The sequence below is a fragment of the Callorhinchus milii genome, unplaced genomic scaffold (genome assembly GCF_018977255.1).
Source record: "Callorhinchus milii isolate IMCB2004 unplaced genomic scaffold, IMCB_Cmil_1.0 Scaffold7, whole genome shotgun sequence".
In the NCBI taxonomy this organism is placed as follows: Eukaryota; Metazoa; Chordata; class Chondrichthyes; order Chimaeriformes; family Callorhinchidae; genus Callorhinchus; species Callorhinchus milii.
The window spans coordinates 20,227,876-20,245,384 of NW_024704748.1; the positions used below are offsets into that span (position 1 = coordinate 20,227,876).

Below are 17,509 nucleotides of genomic sequence, written 5' to 3' on the forward strand. Positions count from 1 at the left end.
TTAGCCAGTGCTGGAACGGATCCATGACTAGACTAGCAGAAGTATGCATCATAAACAATAGCAAAGAATTTGATTTGAATGGAGTAAACCAAAGACTAACCTCTTAGAGATAGCTTGATTGTTTAACTAGATTTTGTATAACTTCTTGGTATTTCAACATGATATAGATTCAGCCATGGAGTATGGAACTGAATGAGGCCATTATAAACCATTTAGCACCTAACCTACTATTAGAATGAGTAAAGACTTCAGATCTTTGACATTTTACAGATTACACTTCTGTCCATCAGGGTCAACACAGAGCTTCCTTGTAGGTTATTTGTCTTCTCTTCCTATATGGTCTGGATAATCTGGGATAAAATTGCTCCCAATGCATAGCAAAATTTTTCACTTTTTCAGTTCAACTCTTGCGGCAAACAGCATTTTATGAAATAAAATCCAATGTTAAAATATACCTCTGTCAAACCTATGTGTGGCTTCTTGATGAGGTTTTGTAAACACCCACTCAGAGTTCGAGTCAACAGTAGGTTAGTAGATTTTCTGAGCATATCGTCTATTTCTGTTGAGCTGTAAATGAGAAATATTTAACAACGCCATACATAGGGTGTACTCAAACTTCTTTGATCCTTTCAGATCATGCCCTTTCCAATAGCATGCACAGTGTTAAAATTATGCAGACAAGAAAGCAAATGGGTCTTTTAAACAGTTAATTGAGTGAGGGATTTTTTTTTAAAATGGAGAAAAGGGAATTATTTTAAGGGATTTTAAAAAAAAATTCAAAAGTTACATCAGTAAGGATCATAAAGTGCAGTAGCTGATGCAGTAAATAAATAAGTTACAATTAGTTTGTGAGCCCGATGGAGTTCGCTTTATTGTACTTTTATGATAGTTATATTAAAATACATTAACCACGTTTTGGACTACCTGCTTAATTAGTCCACATCTGTGAATGCTATTTATTCTCCTATTATTTTTACAATTTAAAAAATAACCTACAAAGTGATATGGATACATTGGAATGCGTGGCAAATAAGTTAAATATCAAATGTGAAGTTTTTGTTTGAAATATTGAGCAACCTATAGCTGGTTTCCTTGTTTCATTTTTTTTTAGTAGCAAATAGCTAATTAAGGTAATGGAATCGAAGCGCCCCAAAATCCCAAATAATTTAGCATAATTTGGAAGTGTGGAGCTGAAACAAGAAGATTACCATGATCTGCAAGAATTGTGGAACAGATCCACCTCCTCAACCCAGTTAATTTGGTTTACACTCAGGTTGCAGCTGTACAGAATTAAGTGCACCTTGTAGATTATCCAAATTTGTTTAATCCACTGTACTGTGCAGAAAGAAGCCCATCTCCTGAGATTTAAATGTATCAATGGCCCCAAAATCATTTGAATCAAATTTAGGTTAAAACCATGATTTGAATCTCTGGTGGATTGGCTTCTCTCCTCCACAGAAATAGCCAAATTCCAAGTTAAATTTAATTTTTTTTATTTGACATGAAACATTTTAGTGAAATTAAACCAGATTGAACTCAGTTTGATAACAACAACAAGATTAATAATAATAATCCTTGCATTTGATATAGCGCTTTTCACGTCGGGAGGACGTCCCAAAGCGCTTCACAGAACACACTGTAAAGTGAATTGACTGTATATTTGTGGGCGAACGCGGCAGCCAATTGCGCACAACAATGTCCCATAAACAGTCGTAGATTGAAAATGACCAATTTATTATTGGTTTTGGTTTTGGAGGGATTATTATTAGTCGTGTGGAGTAAGGAAACTTGCCCAAGGTTTCGCCCTGTCTGGGATTGAACTCAGGTCTCTCACTTGCAAAGTGAGTGCTCTAACCACTGAGCTACAGGACTCCATTTATAGAACGCCTTTCACGTCGGGAGAACGTCCCAAGGCGCTGAACAGTTGGGTCAGGAATAAGTCAAAAATTCATACAACAAATACATTGGCTATGTGAAACAGACTAGCAGGACGAACAGGTACTACAATATAATTTAATTGCTTTGAAAAAGAGTATTATAATTTGAAAACATGAAACTATTTTTTTTAAAAAAGGCTGAGCCATTTTACTTTTAAATCAATGAAAATCCATATTGGGGAAAACGTTAAAATATTAGTCATGCCTCCATAATTCAGCAATTCTTCAAGAATCTTCAAGGCTATTCAGGTGATTAAGGAACATAAAATTAAAAAGCAAATTAGCTATCGAAATTGAAAACTGGCTTGGTAATAATAGATGTAAAAAAAAAAAAGTTCTTGCTAAGGCAGTAAGTAGAGGATTTTCACAAGAATCTCCTATGTTACTTGGTTTGCATGAAGGGTATACAGAAAGGTTATTCTAATTACATTACAGGCAAACCCAAAATCGGAAAGGAACACAATAATGGGATTGAATATTATATATGATACAAACAAATGAATGACAGTATAGAGTCCTATGAAAGGGGTTGGAAGAATAATCCTTAGAATACAGATTTACAAGTGTGGGTTGCAAAATTGGATTAAGATTATTTCAATTCTCCAGGGATTGGGAGAAATTTCACAAAGCATTATCTTCTTGGATGTTTATTTGTTGATGCCTCCTTCAGGATACCGAGGGCTGAGCAAAACCTGAATAGGCCAAGTGTAAATGATTTATTGAGGAAATGAGCTTGATGGACTGAATGGTCAGTTTTCTTTACATAAATCATGTAAATGCAAGTTTAGTGCCAAGACTAGCAGACTTTAGAATCAAGTTAAAGAATACAACTACAGGAAAATTAAAAAAGAAAACATGAAATTAAACTTGTAGAAGGCTAAAAACAACCATTACCATAACTTTAACATATTTTGTATGCACTTTGCATTGTGAAAAACATACAGAATTTGTTATTTGGCAGGTTTAGAAATATAATTGTACTGGAGAGCAGGAGTTAAAATAAATCAAGGCAATCAGCATCCATAACCATAATAATACTGATGCTGACAGTTCATATTAGGCACAACTCCAGATTCTTAAAAACTGAAGGATTACATTGGTTAATACCCTTGGCTTTCCCCATCTGTTCCTTCAGTTTTACATAATCTACAAACCAAGTACCTAACAGCTGCAACAAACTTAAAATTCACAAACAGATTTTAGCTTCCAATTTCCCAAATCATGCAGTATGAAATTTGCATCCAAGTGCATTGGGGGTGGGGGGTGGGGGTGGGTGTGGAGGGGCAGAAAAATCTTATCCTCACCTGCGATGCAGTGACTCTGAAAATTTAAGGCTTGCATAAATGAATTCCTTGAACTCTTTATAGATCTCTGGTACCGATTGAGACACTGGGAATCTCTTTGGAAAAGGTCTCTGTCAAAAAGAGCCAAAATAATTGATTAGAATTCCTTTTCTTCACAAGCAAAATAAATTAAAGTTTTCGCAGCAATAAACTCAGTATTTTTACCTTACAGCCATGAGTATATTTCAAATAGCTTACACAACATCAAAATATTTTGTATGCACTTTGCAAAAATGCATCATGAAAAACCTGCAGAATATTTTTTTATTTGACAGGTTTAGAAGATTTTATTGTAATGCAGGAGTTAAAACAAATCAAGTCAATCAGCAAACATAACCTTAATAAAACTAACTCTGATGGTTTATGTTAGGTGAGTCCCACATAGCCAGAGTTTTGGTCTTAGATTTGATTATTACTTAAACTCAGTAAATCAGAGTTTTAATACTAAGTTAGGCTAGTATACGTGGAACAGATCTCAAGTTGTCTTATTAAACAGTCCAAGTATGCAGATGGACAAGAGATTGTACATACAAGACACAGTAATGCCCTAATAGAGTATCAGTTCAGAGTATTCCTTGTATATATAAACTTACATGGGTAAATCAGAATAAATGTTACGTAACTTAAAATATACACAACAACTTGGATTTATATAGCGCCCTCCATGCCAGACGGCGTCTCAGAGCGCTTCACAATAACGGATCCCGGGGCCGAGCCAGGGGGAGGGGGAGGAAGGTGACCAAAGGCACAGTCGAAGAGAAAGGTCTTCAGCAGAGACCTGAAAATAGGAAGAGAGGAGGCGAGACGAAGGGAGTGAGGAAGGGAGTTCCAGAGCTACGGGGCATAGTGGCTGAAAGCATGGACTAGGGGTTCATATTCCTTAGGCACCAACAGATAACTAGTTTATAAAACCAAATGTAAAATAACCATTGCCACAAATTGAAACTTTAATAGTTAATTAGCTAGCTAGAAACAAAGTTGAAAAAAATGCTGTAAATTTAAAGACAATAGGCCTAAAACTGACCTTTTCAAGCTCAGAATCATGAAATGGGAATCGGCTGATTACCATTCTGTATTCCTCTTCATTTGCTGCAGGAATGGGGCTGTAATTGTCGGACTCAAAAATCTCCCTATTAAAAGGTAATCAATTCTATTATTATGGAGAACATACACTGGTATTTTCACTAATTAATTTTGCAATTTAACTGAACAGATATTAGTGCAAATATAGAAAAGGTTTTCCTTCAGTCTTTTACCTCTTTCAATAGCAACATCCTGGCAATGGAGACGAGCAAAAAGATCTACAATGTTGAATATTGTACGCATTGGCCACTAATGCAATTTATTAGTGAAAATTAAATCCCACCCTTCAGTTAGGCGCTACCAAGTCAGGATCATAAGTTTAGCATCAATGACCCTTCTCTTTCATCACCCATCAAATAAGTTTGCAAGTCTACTGTATATACATTACCATATACTAAAATCAATCATCTGCAATGTAGAATAAAATAAAACGAGTAAGCCCATAGTTGATGACAAGATACAAAGATCACCGACCTGAAGACTGCAGCCCACTTCTTCAGTAAAGTTTCATTGTACTGATCCCGAATTTCAAGCAATAAGTCAAATAATCTGTTCACAGGAAAACCATAACCCTATAGAAACAAATCAAGAAGATACAGGAATGATTAGAAACAAACGAAAAAGCTTAGATTACGTAAAAATACATAAACTGACACTTTTCCAAAATATCACCTAACTATTTTAATATTGCAGAATTACATTGTCCTTCACCAGAATTAGCTATATTGAAAGAACCTGATCTAATATGAAGTCCTGTAGCTCAGTGGTTAGAGCACTCGCCTCACAAGCAAAAGACCTGGGTTTGATTTCTGGCAGGGTGAAACCTTGGACAAGTTTCCTTACTCTACACGCCTGATAATAATCCCTCAAGAAAAGAAAACAATAATAAATTGGTCACTTCAATCCACGACTGTGGGACACTGCTGTGCGCAATTGTCTGCTGCGTTTCGCCCACAAGTATAGTGTCAATTCACTTTACAGTATATTCTGTGAAGCGTTTCGAGACGTCTAGAAGACATGAAAAACGCTATATCAAATGCAAGAATTATTATTATTATTATGTGAATGCTGACATTCATCCATCTAAGTAACTACGATTTTAAATAGCAGACAACTATATACTATAAAAGATAGAGATGCCAGAAGCAAACGTTGAACAAATTTGTTATGATCAAAAAGTTGGCCCAATTCAAATAATTTGATGTAAATTTCCAGAGAAGCATTGAAAACATATATCACGTTTCACCAAACTGTGTGGAAGGAGCTAGCCTTGTGTTTTCCAACGTTCATATACACAGTATTAAACAGAAGTTAGTTAAGGAACAATTAAAAGATTAAAGATTTCTACAATCTTTCTACAAAAAGTCCTGTAGCTCAGTGGTTAGAGCACTCGTCTCACAAGCGAGAGACCTGGGTTCGATTCCCGGAAGGGTGAAATGTTGGGCAAGTTTCCTTACTCCACATGCCTCTGTTGACCTAGCAGTAAGTAGGAACCCGGTTGTTAGTCGATTGGCGGATCGCTTTTCGGAGGTAATAATTCCTTCAAAAAAATTAATAAATTGGTCACTTCAATCCACGACTGTTTGTGGGACACTGCTGTGTGCAATTGGCTGCCATATTTTGCCACAAAATATACAGTCTATTCACTTTATCGTATATTTTGTGAAGCTCTTTGAGACGTCTCGAAGATGTGATAAGGCGCTAAACAAATTTCAAGGATTATTATCTTTCTAGACTTTACAGTAAAATCTCACCCACAAAATAATCAATCCACTTTACACTATATCCTGGGAAACACGCACAAAATACAATCAGTCTATCTACTTTACAGTACATCTTGTGAAGTGCTTTGAGACGTCACAACTATGTGATAAGGCGCTATATCAAATAGAAAGATTTTTATTATTATTAATGAGATGTCTTCACCATGTGAAAGGTGCTACATCAAATAAAAAGCTTATTTTTGAAAAGGATTTCTCCAATCTTGGAACACAGGAATCTAATCAACATTGAACAAGAAATTACCATTTACATTGCAGATGATGTACAATTTAGCCTGCCATGAGTCAACCCTATCCATCTGATCATTTGAAATAGTGCATGAAGTTCAGAATTTTAATATAAAAGGTTTAGATTCAAATATATTTTAGCAAATTCTTTGTTGAATAACTAACACCGACCTGCAGAGTGTCAGCATAGACAACAATCAAGTTCTTCAACTCCAAGACGAGGTCAGGATCAGTACAATATGACTGCCAACAAAAGAAAGACATTAACATTTTCTACAGAACACTAATCCCTTGCATTCTCCCACAGAAAACACGTACAATAGAATAATGCATTTCTATATGATACAAAGATTTATTTTCTGCAGGAATGTGATGATATTGAGTGATCAAACCACCGCACTATTAAAGATATAACTACTTTAACCCTTAATAGTGCTGCAGACAAGTTTATGCATTAAGGCGTGGTCTCAATGGGGCCACTAACAAATTTTACTAATTTACACCTCCCACTTTCTTTGGATCAAAAACTAATCTCAATGTGCTGATGATGCAACCATATCAATCTTGCTGTTTTTCATTTGCTGGCGATGATAAAGCTTTAAAAATAGGTTGTTCTCATCTTTCTAATTATTTTTTGTGATACTGCATTCTCAGTTTCTCTTCAGTTTTCATATGGGAAAGATGTGGTACCACTTCTTTTCCACATTATTATTAGAATGTTTATTAATTAGAATACAAACTTTAAACATTAAAGAAAGAACTGGAGTGCCTTCTTACATTGAAATAACTCATGTCAAAATGCTTTGCAATAATTGAAGTCAAGTTTAGTGACAGTTTTTGTAGATATTGCTGAGCTTACTGAATTTCTGTAATAGTACAAAGGGGAGGAATTGATTGTGGGGTAAATATTAATAATTTTCAAAAATACTAATTTTATTCTGTTTTCAGTCCCAAGTATTCATACAAGCCAACTCTATTTTTTCCTAAATTCAACCCACTGCAACATTTAATGAAAATAAAGTCAAAAATAGAATTAACGCAATTTGAATTAACCAAATAACAGCTTTGATGACCAACTCTCTTCTGACATCTATTACACAAAATCAAAGTGTATTTTATAATTCACACACTGCAAAAGAACCCACTTAAATCTGCAGATTCAACTTCATATTCACAATAATTAAAATGCCACAGATTAATGGTCAGCCACAGAACAATTCAACACTCTATGTATATAAACTTTCATCATAAATTTGCTGCGTTTATTATTTTACTTAGTTTGTGGACTACATAATGCCCTACTGTGTTCTAAATATCTTAATTTGGCACATAAGGGTAGCACCACAAGTTTCACTGGTGGGGGTTTATTTTGAAAACAAAGCATTTGGAATGATAATTAGGAACTATTTCCTGGTGGTGCTTTCAATACTGAACTATTCAATCTGATCTAATGAAGAGGTCAGTTGAGACTAATGAGGACAGATTGCAACAATAACAGCAGATTAACTCTGCATATTCTAAACTCCTGGACTAAGAGCATGTTTGGAAGGCTCAGTCAATTGTAAATCACTAAAGGATTATGCAAATAACCCATAAATGTGGCTCAAAGCCTGATTCTGCTGAGAAAAACAAAAGCTTGGCAGGCCCTCTTCCAAATTTAAGTAACTTTTAATTACAAAAAAAAGTCAAAGAAAAGAGATGTAATCATTCATCACTTTGAATGACTCTGACATACACCTACCAGCAAACGTGTTCTTTCCCACCCACTTCTACCACCACTAAAATATTTAAGTGTAATATTGCAATACTTTGACTCACCGAATGTGTTCTTAAGACTGCAATAATTTTTGAAAGTGCCATGTTCCAAAGCTCATCCGTGTATGCTCTCGTCACTAATCCTTGAGTTGCATGTAATATGTGATCTTCCACTACAAGAAATCTAAAGATCAGACAAAAAACTTTAAGAATGTAATGTTCTTAAAATTAAAACATGTTAATGAAAAAATCTCATATGAACAATTATTCAATACTATTTTAAAAAAACATGAATTCTATTTCCACAGTGAAACAGTGAACTGAAAATATTTTAGGTTTCAATAGGGCGCAATAACTTACCCAACGATCTGGTTAAAATACTTTCTATAGCCCTCAACAGTTTCATGCTGTCAAAAAGAAAATTAATGAGAACAAATTAGATAATCGGACAATACCATCACAGGGCAACCCCGATTATAACTACTCAGATTCTACATTGTAAACTAAGTGTGAAAATGGCCGAATTCCATGGCATCGGGTCATTGCTGACACCACTTCCACTCGTCAATGCCAGAAGCCTGATTAACATCACTTCCAGTATAGTACAACAACTTGCACTTATAAAGTGCCCTCCATGCAAGGTAGCGTCTCAGAGCGCTTAATAGTGGCGGAGCCTGACTCCTTAGATAGTAGTAGACCCACACTTAGTTTAAGCAAAACCACACACGACATGGGCACACAGGGTTGTACTGCAGTGCAGATTTCAATCACCACCAAAAATGGTTACGATGGCACCTGATAGTGTAGTGGTTATAGTTTAATCTTACAAACTGGTAGCTCAGTGGTTCAAATCTTGGGTCCATATTGTTTGCCAGTTTCAGCCAGGGCTGCTTGAGTTGACTAAGTGGATCCTGGCTATAACCAGAGCTAGCTCTGGAACTCAATCTCCCAGTGCCTTCGCCTTGCTTCCTCCCTTTCCTCCTTCAAGGCCGGTCTCAAGACCTTTCTCTTTGACCATGCCTTCAGCTCCCCTCTCGACTCTCTACCCCCTCCTCGCTCCCTCCCTTCCCTCCCCTCACCCTGACCATTTCCCCCCTGCTCGGGTCCTGACCCAACTGTCCAGCACCTTGGTACGTCCTCCCGACGTGAAAGGCGCTCTATAAATGAAATCTTGTTATTGTTGTTGTTGGTGTAGGGAGGGGGGGAAAACAGCCAAGATCATGCTCCTGGTCTCCCTTCAGCAAACTTCTGATAATGTGCTTGTGGCATCTGTGTGAAAAAGGTCAGGCTCAGCAGTGATAGCAGCCATGAACAATGCATCACTTAAGACAGGGTACCAGAAAGCAAGTACAGTGCCCGTGAAACTGTACTCCAGCATGAAGTGGTGGGGAACCAGGAGCAGGGGGTATAAGTCAATGGGAGGGAAGAAAATGAATAATTAAGCACAATAATTAAAAAAATAAATTACCATGTTTGACTGTGGTTGCAATACAAGTCTCGCTTGTTTCCTTCGTTGCTTTCTATAATAGTTTTCAAAAGAGTCTCGATCACCCTACAAAAATAAATATTTAAATAATTATGCATTTGAATTCCAAAGGCCCTTTTAATATTAACCCCTTTCTCAGTAAGCTTTTAATTTTGAGGCCTCTTTCTCTTACACATCATGTGAGTGACTATTTAGGCTGAGTGGCCGGTTTCCATGCTGTACATTCATTGCAAATCTTTGTAAACATCACCCACAAAAGATAGAAGCACAAACGTTGAAATCCAGAACTGCCTAACATTTTCAATATCTTTGTTTATGTTGATTCTATTAATATTCGTTTTAAATTTGCATGTCTATCTGGATGGATGCTGATATTACGTGCCTGAAGTAAGAAAATGTTTTTGATTAATAGATGGTTTTCTTCAGTTTTAAAAGTACCAAGTTTTCAACAGAAATTCTGTAAATCTACAAGTTAATCGGCACCTGAAAGGAAAATGTGTTGATGCTTCAGCATATTCTTTCTTTAGAATGTTCAGAAGCCTCCTAATATGTCTGCTTTTATTTCATACAGTGGAGTCCTGTAGCTCAGTGGTTAGAGCACTCGCTTTGCAAGCGAGAGACCTGAGTTCAATTCCAGGCAGGGCGAAACCTTGGGCAAATTTCCTTACTCCACACGCCTAATAATAATCTCTCCAAAAACTGAAAACAATAATAAATTGGTCATATTCAATCTACGACTGTGGAACATTGCTGTGCACAATTGGCTGCCGCATTCGCCCACAAATATAAAGTCAATTCACTTTACAGTGTGTTCTGTGAAGCGCTTTGGGACGTCCTCCCGACGTGAAAAGCGCTATATCAAATGCAAGGATTATTATTATTATACTTGCAGCATTTGCAGTATAAAAGTATGCTCAATTACTGCATGTTGAAGCTTCAATAGCACATTTCTAAATGTTAAATTTCACTACCAATGTACTGATATAACAATTCAGATATAACATCTGGTTTAAATAAAGCCAATCAGGCACGAACAAATTAATATTTAATTGCTGCAGATCAATACTTCAAGAAACAAAATGAACACTGCAAATCACCCCAATAATACATTTTAAAGTTGTGTAAGATGAACTAAATTACTCGTTGTTTAAATCACAAACATCGTCAATGTCACCACTGCCACTTGACCATTTAATAACAAAGTGTGCAGCATTTCATATTGGTAATTAGATTTAAAGTGCAAGACATCACGCTGAAGGAACAATATTAAACTAAATAATGCTCAACTACTCTTATTTTTAAAATAAATCAAATAATTTTGTAACAGGAGCAAAATGTTCTACTTGCATTACAAATAGCACCCTGGGCAAACCCAAATTTATGCTCATTCAGAAACAGGGTGAAATCTATAATAATTGAATAATAAATAATAATCCTTGCATTTGTAGCACCTTATCACGTCTTTAAGACGTCTCAACGCGCTTTACAGAATATACTGTAAAGTGAATTGACTGTATATTTTGTGGGCGAAACACAACAGCCAGCAGTGTCTCAAAATTTGAGTTACCAATTGCTAACGTTAAAGTCAGGAGACTATCACCCATGCCATATCTACTCAATTGGGCTATGAACTGCTTGAGTGAAATGCTGTCGTTTTCAATAAGTGATCCACTCTGGGGGAACCATCTGTCTGTTTGAAACTATTGTTTCGAAATACTATCGACTCATCCTTCCCATGAATGCAATACAATTTCATGCAAGCTGAATAAAGCAGCTTAGCATTATATGTTTTAATTTTACTGAGGAGGTTATTGCCAGGTCAGAGCAGTTTAGCATTCTATTACTTAATTCTTTAAGGACCTGGTATTAATGCTTTGGATATAATAGGCTTTTCCAATAGTAAAATAAGTATAGCGTGGGCCACTTTTTTAGATGGAACACCCACAGTGTTTTTNATGTAAACAGAAAAATCCCAGACAGAGGGACAATTTTCCATTAAGGGAAATATTTGTGCATTTTTTCAACCACATCCACCTACGCTTCATTATAATAGATGTATTGTGTGGTGGTAGCCATACATGCAAAAGATGAAGCTTGATTCATTTTAGAGAGGTATGCATCAGGCTCTTCTGTTGGAAACATGGGTGGTAACATTTCAACCCTTTCACAGAATTCACATCACTGGTGCCTGAAAATCTGACTCACTAAAAATGTATATTGTGAAAGATTGTAGTTATAACCAATAAATTGAGGATGTACCATACACAGGTCAATATGTACAATATTCAATGAACTACTGAAGCAATTAGTGCATCAAATAAACAATGGGAAAACTAATGCAAAAGAATGTTATTTACAATGCATTATAAACATTAAGCCATCAAAAAAATAAGACACGCTAAACCAACCATGGTTGAATGAGATCTTTAAGGTTTCACACTGCACAAAATGGACATACTATGAACATCCATGCTAAAAAGCAACAGTATTTCTGTCATGATGGAATGCTACTGATAAATGATTTTCTTTAGTTTTAAAACAGCAAGTTTTCAAAAAGTAAAAATCCGAAGATCAATTGCTCACTCCAGAACAGGCTATTTATCTTTCTCGTCATTCTTCGCACTTGATCTATGGAGATGCCAAGTTGCGAAAAGGGACATTTCCAAAATAAAGTCAGACCACCCACAACTTTACTCATCTGCACAGACCACATCACCAATGAACAAAATCAACATGCAATTTAATCAACCTATAAAATCATGAACACTAAATACAACAGACTGGAATTTGTTTGAAGTACCTCAATTTACTCCAAAAAAGACAACAATTAAGTGGTTGATGGGCTAAGACATGACAAAAGTGTAATGGTTAAGAATACAACAGTCTCAAATTAGAGATGGGAGTTTAAGAATAACATTACATCAAAATACAACAAAGAGTAGTGAGTGTGCATTTATTTGTAGGGACTTCAGTTTAACATTTCTTCCAAAAAACAGCGCCACCTCTAACACAACGCTACCCAGCACTACATAAGCTCAAAGTTTCGAAATGGGGCTTGAACCTACAACTTTCTGACTCGAAGAAGAATGAAACCAACTGAGTCAAGTGGACCTTTAAATCCCATTTCTCGTCATGAATCACTTGGCATATTTTGACCAATTTTGCAGATTCCACTTGGAGGATAGTTGAAAAATGGGCAATCTTTGATCCTACATCATATGATACCAATAAATCAATAAGTAAACAGAGGTTAAACTGTACTGTAAAATAATTCATAATAATAAAGTAAGTGAACTCTGAATGAGATGCTCGTGAAGCAGTATCTCGGAAATAAGAGAATTGAATCTCTCATACAGGAAGAACACATTTGTCAGTGAATCTCCCATTATAAATAACATGGAACAGCTTGTTCCACACTGGGAAGGATGGGCCGAAGTCATCAAATGAAAGCAATAGATACAAAGCCCATTAAAGAAGGCAAATTTCTAAATAGGCTGTTTAACCATTATTTTAAAAGAACTGACTATGTAATCAGGCCACCACTGTCACCCCTTCTTATCCAGTGTACAGAAAGTCAGCAGTGACCCAATAGTGATAATGTTTGGGGCAGGAAGCTTTGTGCACATTGCTGCTCTTGATCGGACTCTGTTATAAGATGGGTTGCAAAGTTGTTATTTCCCCCCCACTACAACTGCCTTTATAACAGCTTCAACTGCATTCATATTCCACTAGAAGTTACTACTTTCAGGGTAAGAGGAGAGGTTTTAAATTTAAGAAAGTTAAAGGTAATTACCATGAAATGAACATCATGTCTATGAATAAAATGCATCAGAACCATTCTAAAATTAACTTGACTTATGTCAAGTTTTATAAGTTTTCTATCATATTGTCTACTGCATTTTAGCATTCTAGGATGCTCTTATATAGGAATCAAAATTCCACCAAAGTTCTGCTATTCTCTGATGCTACAGTGCTATCAAGTTCTGTTGAAGTGGGGAGCTACTGATGACAGATTGTCTCTAAAGCTTGCAGAATGATTAATGTAGAAGGACTCAGCTGATTCCATTCATGACACCTGATCTTAAGGATTCACCTGGTTGTGAAACAAAGGGCACCAGCTGGAATAGGCGTCTGTCTCAACTCAATGTATCCCTTAATACTGCTTTGGTTCTACAATAACAAAATACTTCATGAGGTTAAAACTAAATTGCCACGTTGAGACAGAAAACTAGTTTGGGCAAAGCTTTTGCAAGCTGTCAGTCAAAATTACTGCACATCAATCACTGTTTTTTTTAACAAAAATTACCTTGGATCTTGCAAATGAACTCCCTTTTTAGAAGGTCACTCAGAGTTTATTTTTTTACTGGTGCAGTAATGTGCAAAGGTTCAGGAAATAGACAAATAAATACTGAAACACTAATATAGAAAAAAAAACTGAATAAACTAACATAATTTGTACTATTGCTTATCTACCTATACAATTTCTTCTATGAGATGACTATCAGGCCAAAGAGGAACAACTTATCAAATTGCTCCTCAGTTCCTTATACTGCAGCAATCAGAAATGTACAAATAATCCAGATACAGCCTGACCAGACCACCAAACAGCTCAAGTATGACTTCTGGAGATTTGAACTGATTTCTGTAATGTAGCCCAGTAGTCCATTTGTCTTGTAATTATTTCCCCATACTATTTAGACAGGTTGAGCAACGGGTTGTTTAACTCTCCCAAATAATTTTCACCCACCCGTTAGCTTAACTACCTTGTGCAGAGTCTTAAAATAAAAGGTCACTGTTCATGTGTGAACCAAGATAGGAGAGAATGATATTTAGCCTCAATATTTAAACATCATAGCCTAGTACAATGCCACTCTCAAAAAATAAATTCAATAAGAACCTTCTGGTAGGAGGCACTGGATTGCCATCAGAACAGCAACCCTGTCACTAAATCAGTTTGGATGAAGGCCCTTTGGTCCATTTGATCTAATTCTTCCAAAATACCCACCCTACCGTCTTCCGATCAAAGTTTTTTTTAAAAAATGAATCCAGTGATCTGGCCTCAATGTAGGTAAGCTAGCTAAATATACAACATGATTTAAGTATAAACTTCTTGTCTATATGCTCTGTGCTGCATCCAGTGGTGCCTTCACCCTCCAGGTCATCAGGTAAACTCCATATGTGAAATTTATTAAAATGTGCAATTCTAAGTAAAATGTGGGGGTTTCACCATTTTGCTTTTGCTTCGAATTGTTCATTTAAATAAATTTCAAACATGCTTGGACTTTAAAAATTGATATTTGGAACTTGCAGAATTATTCACTTATTTTCCTTTTTGACAATGGCTGGAGATCAAATAAATCTCACACATATTAACCATAATTTTTTTTAAATAGCTGAACATCACAGTTAGTGAAGAAACCATTTCATCTTAGTAACCAAATTGTCTTTTGCTTTATTTCAAGTCTTTACACCTCTTGTTTTCTCTCTTTGTTGAAGTATTCGCTGCCATGAATTCTTCTGTAGCTATAAGGTGGAATGATTTGACAGACGAGAACAACTTGATTTCTGAAAAGATATTTTTCAAGAACAGCAAACCAACAATCTCATTTTCAGATTTGAGATTCAACATCCTGTTGAAGCAAACATGCTTCAAGTGAACTGTTTCATTCCCCACCCCTCAACAGCAGACCGTTTTTCTGACATAGGAAGCAAGCATATTACTTTGTTCAAAAATTAATAACCAGTTTTTCAAAGAATTACCAAGAAATTTAGAAGGCACTTACTAAAACAGTATAGATGTGCAAACATCGGTAAACAGGGGAGAAATCCACGAGATCCTGGGCTGTCAGAACCTGTAGAGCACATGCAGGATTACTCTGTGTATCCAAAAATACTCAATCAGCAACTTAAGTTTGAATTGCACTGAAAGGGTCTTGGCAATAAAGCCAACTTTTATTTTGTTTCTTTGCATTTACCTGAAATAAAGTGTTACTAGAACATGTTTACTACTTGGTTTCTAGCGCCTTGGGTGTTCCTCCCAACGTAAAAGGCGCTACATCAATGTAATTTGTTGTTGTAACCAAAGAAGTGGCCGCTCATTGCAATACTGTTATGAGAGTGTTAGCTTTGTACACGAGTAGAGAATCTGGAGTTTGTCACTATGATAATTTGACGCACAAGCTCTGAGTGTTAAAAATTGCAAGAAGAAAAAAAATATGTATTTCAAAAATGGAGTTTAAAACTGAGCTCTTTAAAGAATAAACTACCAGATAAGGATATTTTTATTGATTCTGTAATAAATTAAGTCAAAGCATTATTGATTTTATATTTTCCAGCAAATAAAGTTAGTATCTATCTCTACCCTGTAAAGCTTTTTGCGTGTGGGTCAAATACAGAACTCAAGGAATTTGCTAGTGACACAGGACTGAAAAAAATGTAATATGCAGAATAAAATTACACAGGAAAATATTGAATACATTGCATAATCACATAAATAACTACCAAAAAGATCACAAAAGGATTAATTTGAATTTAAGTAACCTATGTAGACTAAGTATACTACTGAGAACACAGTAGTTAACTTGCACCAGCAAAATCCCACAAACAATGAAATAAAATCATCAATGCACTCTTACTGCAATGCATCCAGGTGAAACGTCAGAACAGCAGATAGGCATCAGTTAAATATCGCATTCAAAGATCAGAACCTCCAACAATGCAACCTACTACTAAACTGGTGTATCATTGTAAATTATAAGATTAAATCCTTGTGAGGTGCTTGAACCCACAACCTTCTGACACAGAGGCAAGAGTGCTACCAACTGAGCCAAACTGATACTCCTTAATTAGATAATTGTTAATCCCTCTGGTTTAAACTATGTAAGAGCAGAAAGGTAATAAAGTAGAGGTTCAAATTTGCAGGGAAAAGGATTGTGTTTGCAGAAATAGTTGCTGGTCAGTTTCAAGAGTTAAATCAATGGTAATACATTAGACTTGGATCTGTGTGTTTGTCAAGGTAGGGCATTAAAACACAAAACTGTTCTAAAAGACAAGGGCATTTCATCCAGCAGCCGGGCCAGCAATCCTCCAGATGAAATGGCTATTTTCTCATGGCTGTTGTAGGACCTTGCTGGTGCAAACACAACTGATAGGTTTGCTTACAAGGCGGTCATTACAGTTGACATTAATTATTCAAGATATTGCTAAATAAGGCACAAAAATGCAAGTTCCTTCTTATTAAAAACCACAAAACTATATAATAAAATCACCTCCTCTTCACTCTCTTCTTCCTCATCCAGTAACTGTTCTGAGGTTGCATCATCTGGCTGATGGGGAATCCTGCCATTGGTAATGTACAGCTTGCTCCCATCACTTATACTGGCTTGTTTCTTCACAGCATTATTGAACATTCTCTGTTGCTGAGACTGTACATCATAAAAATCAGTTAGTAATATAATAAAACACAATTATTTCTTACATAATAACTAGTTACATGCATTTTTAAAAAACAGGTTTCAAAAAGACTTTATAAAGATTTTCATGTGCCTTTCTAAAATGACTGTACTAATGTTTCAAAAGCTCATTTTGCATGACGACCTGCTGCAGCTTAAGATAAGATATATAAATATTACTTATAGCACAAATGTTGTTGATCTGTACTCATATTTCATATCTATGTAATACGGGGGTCTGAAATATTCATGAATTATAATTTTTAAAACCAGACCAGCACGGGGTTGGGAGGGGAGGGGAGAAACAAACCAGAGCCAGACGACATTTACCATCACGGATGATAATTAGAACGGTGACTTCAGCATTGGTACTGGAGGAAGAGTGGTTCCCATGGTATCATTATCCTAGCACGAGTCAACATCTTCAGAAGTGGAGGGGAAGACA

At 36.0% G+C, this 17,509-nt stretch overlaps 1 protein-coding gene across 5 annotated transcripts in view; it reads right to left on the reverse strand.

The window, feature by feature from the left end:
- LOC103180617 (exocyst complex component 6) overlaps positions 1-17,509 on the reverse strand; it is an 81,686-nt gene that overhangs the window by 40,050 nt on the left and 24,127 nt on the right. For all 5 annotated transcript variants that reach the window (XM_007896579.2, XM_007896571.2, XM_042336690.1 and 2 more), the window contains exons 7-16: positions 16,882-17,037; positions 15,397-15,465; positions 9,596-9,679; positions 8,488-8,534; positions 8,191-8,311; positions 6,544-6,615; positions 4,838-4,935; positions 4,305-4,410; positions 3,242-3,351; positions 456-567 (exon numbers count right to left, since the gene is read on the reverse strand). In XM_007896579.2, the coding sequence (XP_007894770.2) occupies positions 456-567; positions 3,242-3,351; positions 4,305-4,410; positions 4,838-4,935; positions 6,544-6,615; positions 8,191-8,311; positions 8,488-8,534; positions 9,596-9,679; positions 15,397-15,465; positions 16,882-17,037 (975 nt within the window). The remainder of the gene's footprint in view (positions 1-455; positions 568-3,241; positions 3,352-4,304; positions 4,411-4,837; positions 4,936-6,543; positions 6,616-8,190; positions 8,312-8,487; positions 8,535-9,595; positions 9,680-15,396; positions 15,466-16,881; positions 17,038-17,509) is intronic.